Source organism: Amblyomma mixtum, chromosome 5 (genome assembly GCF_055824585.1).
Source record: "Amblyomma mixtum isolate Tamu chromosome 5, ASM5582458v1, whole genome shotgun sequence".
NCBI classification, from domain to species: domain Eukaryota; kingdom Metazoa; phylum Arthropoda; class Arachnida; order Ixodida; family Ixodidae; genus Amblyomma; species Amblyomma mixtum.
The window spans coordinates 117,926,972-117,939,762 of NC_143016.1; the positions used below are offsets into that span (position 1 = coordinate 117,926,972).

The 12,791-nt window shown below is 45.2% G+C and overlaps 1 protein-coding gene across 1 annotated transcript in view; it reads left to right on the forward strand.

Moving 5' to 3' along the window:
• Positions 1 to 4,297, forward strand: part of LOC149343450 (hemicentin-2-like) — a 58,378-nt gene extending 54,081 nt beyond the window's left edge. Inside the window, exons 21-23 of the mRNA XM_089542392.1 lie at positions 1,382 to 1,540; positions 2,673 to 2,804; positions 3,956 to 4,297. Coding sequence (XP_089398518.1) covers positions 1,382 to 1,540; positions 2,673 to 2,804; positions 3,956 to 4,269 — 605 coding nt within the window. The 3' untranslated portion in view covers positions 4,270 to 4,297. The remainder of the gene's footprint in view (positions 1 to 1,381; positions 1,541 to 2,672; positions 2,805 to 3,955) is intronic.
• The last annotated feature ends 8,494 nt before the right edge of the window (positions 4,298 to 12,791 follow it).

Below are 12,791 nucleotides of genomic sequence, written 5' to 3' on the forward strand. Positions count from 1 at the left end.
GACTAACCCCGAGACGCGCGTTGGGTGAGCGCCTGGATTGCCACGGAAGCCGCGTCCGCCTGCCCGGTGGAGCGAGCGTTTCAGCTACACCGAGTGTGAACGCGCGTTCGAAATGCGCGGGAGTGTGACGTCACCATACCACGTGATGCACACGGCGTGCAACCACAGCGACGGCACAAGTTGGAGCCCCGTCTCTCATCTGTCGTGACGTCATTGTGTCACGTGGTGTGACGTCACCATACGACGTGGTCTGCACGGCGTGCAACCGCAGCGACGGCACAAGTTGGAGCCCCGTCTCTCATCTGTCGTGACGTCACTGTGTCACGTGGTGTGACGTCACCATACCACGTGGTCTGCACGGCGTGCAACCGCAGCGACGGCACAAGTTGGAGCCCCGTCTTTCATCTGTCGTGACTTCATTGTGTCACGTGGTGTGACGTCACCATACCACGTGGTCTGCACGGCGTGCAACCGCAGCGACGGCACGAGTTGGAGCCCCGTCTCTCATCTGTCGTGACGTCATTGTGTCACGTGGTGTGCACGGCGTGTAACCGTCACGAAGGGCTTGGGTTACCTATTGTAATATGCTTCGCATAAATCTTTTACGGCTATTAATCATGACCGGCTACAAACCTCTTAATTGTAACCCGTTGCCTAACCGTGATAGTTAGATAGTTATCATAAATTAGCTAACCTCCTTACTACTTAACACAATTCATCGGCTTCCCGGTGTCCGCCAGCACTGGAATACTATGCCATAAAAGCCATATTTTTACCCCAAAAGCCCTATTTAAAAGAATTTTTGAAAGTCTTCCCTGATAAACCCGGTATGTGACATATTTTATTTTAACATATAGTAACATTGCAACAATAAAAGGAAGACGAGCTAAGCTCGCAGAGGATTTTTATTGAAATGAACACCACATATATAGTTTTGGCAAGCAACATCAACTGAAATACACGCACAAAATTCAACGCACCGCGAAGCAGCACTTGTAAAATCTGTAGACCAAAGCTCCTCGTCAGTTAACCGACCTTCTAGTATGATGAAGGAACTTATTGCTTTCTGGCGCATTGTATACCTTGTAAATAAAGCTTGCATTTTTTTTCGATTAGGTCGGTAAAAATGGCACATCAAAAGGAAAGTGCCACAAGAGGTGAGATATAAACCGCACTTTCTGCGATGAATCAAGAAATGGGAATCCATACCGATAACAAAAGAGTGCTCGTGCTCCCAAGGACGGAAATTTGTACACATTCAATAGAGCCCGCGTAGATTTCGCCGAATGACACAGCACTACTCATATATTGTTTTGAAAGAAATGGGTTTCCACTAGCTTAAGATTGCACGCATACCTTTATTTCCTTTCTTACACAACAGGGCCTTCGTTATTTGACGAGTTCCTCTCGAGTCCTTCAACTGTGGTTGCCTACCTTGGAGAAAGCATTTCTTTGAGGTGCGTTGCTAGGCGCTCTTCAAGGCAACCCATCACTTGGCGCCGCGAGGTCCTCAAGGAAGATGCACAGGACACCAAATCTCGTGAGAAAATTTTCCGAAGTTCTTTATTTACCTCGGAGCCTTTATTTACCTTTATTTCTTTATGAATCAAAATATTTTAACATAGGTGTACGAAAAGGGCTCTTCGAAACTAAAACGAACACGAATAGACCAGATTTTGTACCGAACCGAATGCGACTGGAAAAGTGAGTGAGGCGAAACGACTACGAATAGAATATTTTTGTAATCATTCTCTACCTTTGGGAATATGCACCTGGAACAGCGAAGCGTTATTGATGGAATTAAAGCTGCAGCCATCGCGTAGGACTCAACATTTATCTTCACTAGGGGACACTCTAAACGAAGTCAGTAGGTGAACCTAGACCGCGATGTCATTCGCATGGGAAAATTACCTATTTCTAGTAATGTTGTTAGAGAATGAATGAACATGGCGCTGAATCTCAGTAGATGAGAGAGGCGAGAATGAGCTTTGCCCTCCGGTACTGGGCACCAGGACAGAGTTTGTTAGGCCTGGATGAATACTGTCGAGTTGAAATTTTTAAAGTCCCGTGTATCATCATTATTAACGCCAGCCAAATAGACCGCGCACAGAGCGGTGAATCGTTTTTCCGCGCAGACTGATCGCGGCGGCATTTTTTGTTGCATTGAAGTGAGTCCGCGTGTATAAAGAGCCTTCGGAGCAAAGTATGGCGTGCCGTACTGAAACTTCTGACCAATTATTTGAGAACTATACAAAAATTTGAGAAGGAACTCAGTTCATTTGAAATTGTTTTCAACATGTACAATTTGATTCTTTGAGTTAATCGAGTGCTAAAATATTCAATTTGCTATTAGAAAATCTTGGGGACGCGCACATCCCTACAGCTTAATCAACTGGCTGCGTCGTAAAATAAAAATGAATACCACTTCCCAGCTGTTTGTACATGCTGGGCTCGCTTTGTTCGGATCCTGTTCCTGTTTCCTTTTTTTTTCGAAACCCTGCATTGCTTTGCAGTTTCCTTTTAAGCTTTTCTTCAGCCTGATTGGGAGTGTATTGCTAGATAGTTGGCAAGTGGATCTTGTAGAAAATTTGCAGTAGCTACGACCCGTGGACCTTCTCCTTCGGTGCACAAGTTCTGCTTTCTCTTAATGATTTGTAATTTCTTAATTTCAGCTGCTGACCTTGCCAAAGGCGAATGGCTGAATATAACCACCCTAAGCAGAGGAGATGCTGGCTTATACGTATGTACTGTGGGGAACAGCGCCTCTGCAACCGCATATCGACGAATTTCTCTGGAAATATTCTGTAAGTACCTACACAAGAGAAATCAGTGGGCAGAAAGGGAGAGAAGTTACAGAGGAAATAATAGTAACTCTGACTTTCGCTTGACAACAATAAAACACAAGAAAATTTAAATTCGTAGCAAAGCTCAAACAAAAGAATTACTTGCCTAGAATGGAGAACGTATTTCCGCAGATAATCTTACTCTTCTGATATCTTGAAAAAAAAGCACTTTCGAGTGATTACCTCTAATGCCCTGTGGACCCAATCCTCTAGGCAAAATAATAATTCCGGCTGCTAAATGGGGAACTTATTCGAAGCTAAATGCCCCCAGAAGTTTGATTGCGACAACTGCGCTGACTACATGCGCTGGCGTAGTAGGGGTATAGTATATCGCGAACACTAAATGTTCAGAGGTATCACTGGCAATACAAGCAGTTGCGATGAGATATGGTAATATGCATGGTTATTTTCTGCACCACCAGCTGATATATTTAAACTGCAATAAAACGAATATTACAAAGCGTTGAGGAATAAACTGTTAGGAACAAATGAGTAAATATATACGTTGCTGCACGATACGAATGGAATTGTATATACGGCTTATATGCAGCGAACGACTATTTATGACCGATTAATGCCAAAATATTGGTTGGCTGCACAATATGAATGCAGTAGTTGCTACCGATTATAAGCAGCAAACTTCTATTTATATCCTATTAGTTCAAAAATGTGTACTCAGCAGCATGATATGAATAATAGTTCTTGCAGCTTATAGGAAATTTTTATATCCGACTGATGCGGAAATGTTTTTTTTTTCTTCAAGACCTGGGCTTAGTAGTTTTTACCGCATATAAGCAGCAAAATTCGATATATGTCTGATTAAAAAACCAGTTCTAGCCTCATCGGCCTCAAACTGCAGCGTCTGTAGGTAAAAATGCTCGCATAAATTTGACAGCACTAATCCAAAAGGGACCTGAGGTAGAATGAAGGCAGTAAGAATACTGTCAGTAAAGAAGATAACATCTGTGTTTTCTTAAATAAAGGACCTTTCTTTTAAGTAGAAAATAAATGTTAAAATAACCACTGACTTTGATTATATCTCTAGAGTTATACTATTACGTAGCAAAGGCAATATGTGCTCACTTAGCTTTATTTACTTTTCCCCCATCTAGACCCACCAGAGATTGTGGCAATCAACTTTGAAGGGACAGAATCAGGAGGTTCGGACACTGCAACGCTCTCCTGCGGTGCTCGAGGCCATCCTGCGCCCGTTGTTTACTGGACTAAACGCGGGCACGCTGGTTCATTGAGAGAAAACGCCGAAGTGGAAATGCATGAAAACGACGAAGCTCGGCGCACCGCCTACTTGCGCCGAGTGCAGCAGAAGGATATCGACCTTTACAGCTGCGTCGCAAAGAATGCCCTCGGCGACACGAGTGCAGAGCTGAGGCTCATGAATGCCAACAACGGCGCTGGAAAGGCATGACGAGAACGCCGCTAGTTACGCAGTACGAAGGAAAAAATATGCAGCTACACTTTCGTTCCTAGCGTTATATTCAAATAATGTAGCTTTTGTGGTGAATTAAAGCCAGAATTGTACTTTCTTGACTAACTCGTAGATTTTAAATGGCAACAATAACTGCGATGTTTTTCGGCGTTATTGCCAAAAAAAAGTCGTCTCCCGGGCGGTCGATCCACAGAATTTTGCTCGAGAATACCAGAATAATGATATCACGCCGCGTCTGAACGTTTCTCTGCACTTTTAGAAGGAATTCGTAAGCAAAGTGCACTAAAAACTGCGTAGACGAACAAAACAGAAAATCTGTTGCAGCAACCCCGTGTTTTTATCCGCAAAAAGGGTAAAATGTATTAGAATTTTTGGCTTAGCAAGCAAAACAGAAATATTTTGAATTCAATGAGGGCAGCGATCGTAAAGCATTCTTTATAGATTTAGCTTCGATTCTTTTTCCTTGGCTAGCAATAGTCACAAACGTATCGCCGTCTACAAAGCGCCTCAACATCACCAGGTGCTCCTGCGAACTTGAAAGTCGGCAAGGTCAAGCACTTTTATTTACAAACATCCTTTAATTTACGTCTAAGAGGAGCCATTTCTTTTAACTCTACGGAATTCTACTTCTATTATTTTGCCGCACTTTCCGTACCCTTTGCGAAAAATTGACGATAACGTTACTCCGACCCTCATAGCCTGAGTCGCTTTGGGACATTCAACCCCATAACGTTACTGTCAATTTTCAAGTCGTCAAAAGAACTGACCATCGTACCTCCTGGTCGTTTAGAATATGCGAAACTACTGCTGTCGTTTTGCTGCCGTTTGCTACGGTCAACAATGAAAAAGAGCCATCCCCGGGAAGAAGGCAGCGGAACCGTGATAACGCTTGCCAGCACTGATTTTTAAAGTTTATTCTTTTACTATATTGATACCGGTCAGCGCTTCAAAATGGTAAAGCCGAAGGGGCTCAAAGTTGGCCAGATGTTAGGTGCAAAGTCGTTAGTCATCAATTCTCAAAAAAGTATAATACTACGAAGCAGGAAAGAAGTAGTTCCAAAATAACGCCTCGGGTTTTAAACCAGTGCAGGCACCGGCAAATCTTATGGGATCATTTTCGCAGCGCATGAAAACGGCAAAAAATAGGCTGCAGCGATTGTTTAATCTTCGAAAAAGTTGCGGTGAAAGATAGGAATAAACACGCCAGCTATGCGTTGGCCTGTGGCACTATTGTAGAAGACTGTGAATCCTAGCAGAGGCGTTTGAAAACTTCACATTTTGCGTCAAACAGAATTTTTGTCCGAACTACTTTGTTGCGAAATATACGAACATGGTTTGAAATCAGAAGTCTTCTATTTAAAGACGCGCCAAGTGGTACAGCGCGTCAAAGTGGGGATAACAGTGTTTGTTTTGTTTAATGTCCCAAAGCGACTCAGGCTACGAGGGACGCGTGCCGAAAAATATGTAGGCGTTAATGAGTAGATGCTGTTGCCCAAAAAATACGGAGTGAAATGACAAGAAAAAAGTGCAATGCGATTGTAATGCTCTTTCTCGCCTCCAAGAGGACCCACAGGTTCGCTATTGGCGTGTTCTCGCTGACCGGTAGGCGAGTGTCTCTCGGCTTTGTTTTCATCGCTACGAAAGAGATCCCCGAGCGTAGGGAGCACACGTTATCAGGTATCTATCGTGCAGTTCAGACCGTGTTTTTATTTTTAGCTAGCCGAACTCAATTTCCGGAGGACAATATAGTATCGCAGTTAGAGAACGAGCTTTTACTAGTGAACACGAGTAAAAAGCTGAGCACCAGTAACAAAAGTAGTGAGCAGGACTGCGCTAATCCGGAAGAGGTACTTCTCATTGACAGATGGTGGTAGCGCCGGCTTCTGCATGAGTAATGAGTGAGTGGAACACATATCTCGAGGATCACAGCGTAGTTACTGAAACTCGCTGTCCACAGCAGATAAATCGGCTTTTTTACTGACACTGGGCAGTCGAGCAAAAATAGGTGGAGCGAAGGAGAAAAAAATGAATTAATGTGTAAGTTTTAGGATGGGGGCTTTGGAGCCATGTAGCGGCCCTTGGCCATTAGTGGGTACAGCACAAACTAGCGTTTAAATAAAAGTGAGAGTCGCCTCTACTACATTAACAGATAAAATACTGGCCTGTTGTGCAGATATGTACAGCTCCGAATCTTCGTGCATTATTCACGCGGAAGACGGAGAGGATGAACAACAACCACAGTGTAGTGCGTGTCTTATACATAGCTACCACTTTTAGCTGAACACTGTGAATAAACGACCTGCGTGATTGGCAACATTTGCTCGTTATGTTCGTCAACGACATAGCGGATCGATCCTTCGGTGTTTAAAGAAGAACTGGATTCTGAAACCAAAGTTCATCCAGAAAAAGCACTGGTGTGTCTCCTTTCTAGCATGAACATCTCTGTCCAGGCTCTGCTGGATGCCGAGAATCCATAAAAAAAATTTATTGTCTGGTCCGCACACGCTAGAGCACACATTTCTCCTGAGACGAAGAAGAAATGAAGCAAGAGAAAGTGCGAGAGAAAAAAGGAAAATTACACCCTTAATGATCAGAACTATCTAGTCCGCATTGTGTTTTTGCAACCGTGGCACTTGTTTTGAATGCTGCTACCACGCATCAGTGCATGCCAATTGTGTTTCAGTTTTGGGAAGGTTGTAATCGCTGATTGATGCATGAGATACATTTCGGCACGGATTTATACATCGTGTCGTAATGCACGTCTCTAGGCAGTGTACGGAGAGCGTACGTCCTCCCATCACCCTCCGCATGTTTGTGGCTGTATCCTCCCGAATGCAAGTGGTGTTCAGAACACGGCACATCGCCTCGGCTTCATGCATAGCTCTTTTGTAAAGCTAATGATAAATGCGGTGGCTGTTACTGCGCAGGCGCGCGTGGTTCGGCGCTACCCAGTTATTGCAGGTTGTTTTCGTTTGAAGCCTCTCAAGGCGTCTGGGGCATCTTTTTCGACCCTGCGCTCCGCTTGATGAAGACAAACCGCAAGACACGGGCTGCGGGAAATGTGCACAGGGTGATCACGTGACCACAAGCGCTGTGAACGGACATGGGGCCGCCGCCGAGTATCTGGCAGTGGCGTCGCCTTGGGCATTCACTTTACCCTTCTAGAATGGATGTCCGATGCATTTAAATGTGGCTTAGAGCTGGCCTTAGCAACCTTATTTCCGCTTTCACCACTCGCAGCCCTCTGTGCAGCAGTGGCGGAGAAAAATGCAACCTCAGAATTCGTATTCTGCTTTAGAATGGCGAGCGGCCGACGCGCGGTAGGTCTTAGAATCCACCCACATCCACGTGGTGGATGAGGGGTCGGCTGGACGCCATCAGGAACCGACTTGGTACGCTTGCTACGCCTGGCGTGAACCGACCTTGAGCAAAGCTTTTGTGCCTGTAATAATATTGTCTTGTGCCTTCACTTGGCTTTCGGTAGGTGACAGCAAACGCGCTAAAAGTAAATGGTGGGTTCGAGACGTTGCATTCCTTTAGTGAGGTAGCCCCTTTCATATTTCACTGTTGTAGCCCATTCATATTTGTAGCCAGTAGTTGCCACATGATGTTCTTTTCTTTATTGTTTATGATCGGAAATCTTTCGGTTAACTCTTGGTACACATGCTTTTTGACTGGTAAAGGCAACATTGTAGAAAAAAATTTCTTTCCATCCCAATACCCTGCAATTGCATCTTTAAATTGATGCTGCTGTCAGCTTTTAAATATTAGTTATACGCTGGAATATTTAGATCGGCACATTGTCCCCTCAGGCACAAATATATAATTTCCCTCAGGAAAGGAGCTTAATATATCGCGACCATTTTAAACGACTAAAATGTGGCGGGTGATTGTTCAACATATCCGTTTAACCGCGCATACTTTTGGGTTTTCGCTTATGTAAGCTGTACGTACTCAGTAGATTATTTGCTTAAAGAAACACAATGTTAACGGTTCATAGTTTTTTAACTTTTTGTTTCAATGTTCATAACAGGACATGTAATAAATGACATCGTTTCTGCTAGCATTTCGATCTTCAGTTTTTGTGCAATTTGCCAAAGATCCGCTCAACACATGCCCAGTCAGGCCACTGACGTATAAAATTCTCGAGATCGGTCATGAAACCGGGGCAAAATTTAGACAAGGGCGAATCTAGCAATCGGTATGCTGATGACAGAAAGGTTAGCAAGCGTTGCCTGTAAAATTAGCATTGCCAACTATATCTAAAAAAATACACGCACTAACCTTTGTTGCACCGGCCATGTAGCAACGGCTGCAGAAACTTGTGGCATAGGCTGACACTTACTGGAAAATGAACAAAAAAAACTGAAATGTGCCGTAAGTATCATGGGGCGCACTTAAATGCCATTGACACGACTCTAATTTCGAGCATCGCGAAATAAATGTTAATCCAGCAAAGGTTTTAAAATTCGCAGCAAAGGTTTTAAAATTCACAGCGACATATTACTAGCGCTAAAATACACACAAAGGACAGCGAGCAGAAAAACTATGCGAGCAAAAAACTATAGTTACGTAAAGAACTAGCTATACGCATCTGCGCATGCTCGAGACATGACTTTTCTTTGATTAACACGATCGCAGGTTATCGCCGTACCACGCAGAATACAAATAAGAAACGTTAATTAACAGTAGGTTGAAGCGCGCGCTTTTTACCAGGTATGCAATTTCTTCACTCAGCCGCCGCGGTGGCTCAGCGCTTATGGTGCTCGGCTGCTGACCCAAAAGACGCGGGTTCGATCCCGGCCGCGGCGGCTAGAATTTCTTTGCAGGAGAAATTCTAGAGGCCCGTGTACTGTGCGATGTCAGTGCACGTTAAAGAACCCCAGGTGGTCGAAATTTCCGGAGCCCTTCACTACGGCGTCCCTCATAGCCTGAGACGCTTTGGGACGTTAAACCCCATAAAAACCAAACCAAAACCAAAAATTTCTTCACTCATGAGTACTACTGAAGGGGTGGTCACGCACTTCTCTCCTGCTTTATGAGTACAAAGCCGCCGCGGTGGCTCAGTGGCTATGGTGCTCGGCTGCTGGCCCGAAAGACGCGGGTTCGATTCCGGCCGCGGCGGCTGAATTTCTTTGGAGGAGAAATTCGAGGCCCGTGTACTGTGCGATGTCAGTGCACGTGAAAGAACCCCAGGTGGTCGAAATTTCCGGAGCCCTCCACTACGGCGTCTCTCATAGCCTTAGTCGCTTTGGGACGTTAAACCCCATAAACCAACCAACCAACCAACCAACAAAGAGCCTCAAATATTTCCCTAACGACCTGCTTAGCGAATCGCTTCAGCACGCAAGTTCTGCGCAAAAGAGGGGTGCACTTTTCCTCCTCTATTTTGCACACCTTTTTTTGTGTTGCACTTGCGGCCATGGGCTGCCAAGTGGCCACCTCCCATCAGAGCTGCGACTGTTGTTCGGGGCTTGCTCTATGTCTCGTTCAGGCGCTGCCCCGTCTGCCCTGTATATGAGGGTAATCGCAAAAGTAAGGTCTCCAAAGAGCTGCAGTCGCAGGGAGACTGCGTAGCTGCTCGTCATGCTGCTGTGTTCATTGTTTCCCGTCTTCCAAACAAACCATGACTCAGCTTGAAAAGAGGATGTCAGTCCTGGCATGGCAGCCTGTTGAAATGGAGCTCTCGTTTGTCGCTACCGCCAGGTGCGAAGTTTGCGCAGTTATTCAATTTTTGAACGAAAAAGGCATTCAACCGTTCGAAATTCATCGCCACTTGACGGAAGTGTACATAGAGTTGTGCATGCATGTTAAAAAGGTCCGCAAGTGGTGTAGGGAGTTCGCAGCTGGTCGCACTGAAATTCACGATGAAGAAAGAAGTGGAAGACCGTCAATTTCTGATAAGACAGTCGCGAAGGTCGAAGAAATGAGGCGGCAAGATCAGAGGATCACACTTGACGAACTCTGCATTTTGGTTCCTGGCGTTTCTTGAAGCACTATTCATAGGCTTTTGACAGCATAGTTGAAATATTGGAAGGTATGCGCAAGATGGGTTCCGCGAATGCTCACAGACGACCATCAGAGGCAACGCGTTGACTCCCCCCGCGAATTTCTTCGGCGTTATGAAGATGAAAAGGAGACCTTTTCGGATTCTATTCTTACGGGTGACGAAACCTGGGTATTCCACGTCACACCTGAGATTAAACAAGACTCATGTGAGTGGCTGCGCTCCTCTTCAACCTAGCCGCGAAAATTCAAGCGAACACAGTGTGCCGGCAAAGCCATTGCAACTGTGTTTTGGGATCAGAAAGGGGTATTGTTGTTAGACTTCATGGCTCCTGGCACGACAGTAAACGCGGACACATATTGTGAGAACCTTAAGAAACTAAGACGGGCGATTCAAAATCGCAGAAGAGAAATGCTGAGCAAGGGCGTGAGTCTTCTTCACGATAACGCTCGCCCCCACGTTGCCTGCCAAACCGTCGCTCTCTTGCAGCAGTTTGGATGGGACGTCATCAGCGACCCACCCTACAGTCCGGACTTCGTATCAGGTGACTACCACTTGTTTCTAAAGCTAAATAAACATCTCGCTGGAAGGCGCTTCACCGATGATGACGAAGTGGAAGATGCGGTCAAACGCTTCCTCAACGGCATGGCGGTGAGCTGGTATGACAAGAACATACAAAAACTGCCCCAGCGTGTGCAAAAATGCATAGACCGCAACTGCGATTATGTGGAAAAGTACAATAATGTTCTGCCTTTTAAGTGAGGTTTAAATTGCTTAAAATAAACATTTCTTTCGATTTATAAAAGAACTGGAGACTTTAATTTTAGGACGACCCTCGTAGCACTTGCCACAAGACAGTGGTATATGGTAGGCCACTTCAATTATGCGGTTTACGAACATTGTGGTGTGTTTGGTTCCGCAGGCTATGTATTTGGGCTCTTAAATATGCGGCGCATCCTGGACATTTTCAGCGGCACCGAAAAAACGACGCGTACGCCACACTTTCCGGCTATGGCACAGGCTATGGCAGAGGTTGCGCATGTAGGGCACAGACGCAAGACAAGACGTTCCTGGGGACCATCACTGCTGATGCGTGATGACTTAGGTCTTTTTAGGCCTTGGCGCTTTCACAAGACTCTCAGTAACGGACGTGAGAGCGCTGTCTGGGAAGCCAGAGCTGCTCAGGCGGAAAGCCTGTTCATCAACACTCAAGTTTACCTTGTGTTCGCTGGATTTCTGAAGGGTGGCTCTTAAGCAGCTCAAAGCTATTCGTCTCTTAACAATTGTTGAATGGGCAGAATTGTAGCTTAGAATTGGCTTTTTTTGACCGAGGACAATAGGTCAATAGGTCCAACACACGAAACGATCATTAAAGGATGTGTAGATGAAAGAGAAGTTTATGGACCGTAGATCTGCAAGGGGACCACCGTCCTGCAGGCAACCCTCAACCGGGACTTCACGAGTAAATTTCAGTCTCACCACACATTCTTTAAAAATGCCAAAAACGACTTCCACAACGCCATCTCTTCCACAGGCGCCACTGCTTTTAACAGAACAAGATAATCGTCAACATATCTAAAGATGTTTGCAACAGAAGTCTTGTCAGTGAACGAAAAAAGTTCTTCTTCGATACAGGGTAAAAAAGGTCACTTAAAACACGTGCAGTGCATGAATCAATGAATATACCTTGCTACTGTACGAAGGAGTCGGAGGAGGGAAGAAGAAAATAAAGACGCTGCCTGGCTGTGGCACGTGAAGCCATGGCTAAGAGTTCTGTTCTGGCTTGGATCCGAATCAGCTGTCTCGTTTCTTTCCCCCTGAGGCATAAGCCTGCAACGTCCTTTAAGATGCGCCTGGCGCAACCAGAACTGACGCCTGTTTATATAGGCCGCGTTATACGGGGCTATATAACCGTTGTAGTATGGATAGCCACCTTGCGATAGCATAGAGCGGTACGCGGCTGCGGTACGCTGAGAACTTTACTTTGGGTTTCTGATCTACAAAAATGTATTCATTGAAGTACATGAGGCATATACCTCATAAAAGTGTTTCAGTGTCGCACAGAAAAATGCATAATGGTTGCGTTGCAAGAAGGAGCGGGAACGGTCAGATAACAGTGCACTGACCCGTAAGCACAGAGCATATATTACATCAGTTGTTCACAGTTTCGCCTCTGATTGGTCGTGGCTTAAACTGAAAGCTTAGATTTCTCCTAAATCGCACTCTGCCATGACGATATGAAGAATTCGCTTGGTACTTGCCCCTTCACCGACGTAAAAATCAGCGAAATAAACTTCCACGCCTTAGGTCCTAAGGCACCTAATGTCGCTACTTGTGCGCTTAGTTTCTACTGTATGTTTTATCAAAAGATAGTCTTCATTCTCTGATGACACTGCGAAAGTCGGCGCACGAATGCACCTCTCTTCGAACGCGGGGTTCGAGAATAAAAGACACTTCTTCGCGGCAGTAATTATCTCATTGCAAACAAATTGTC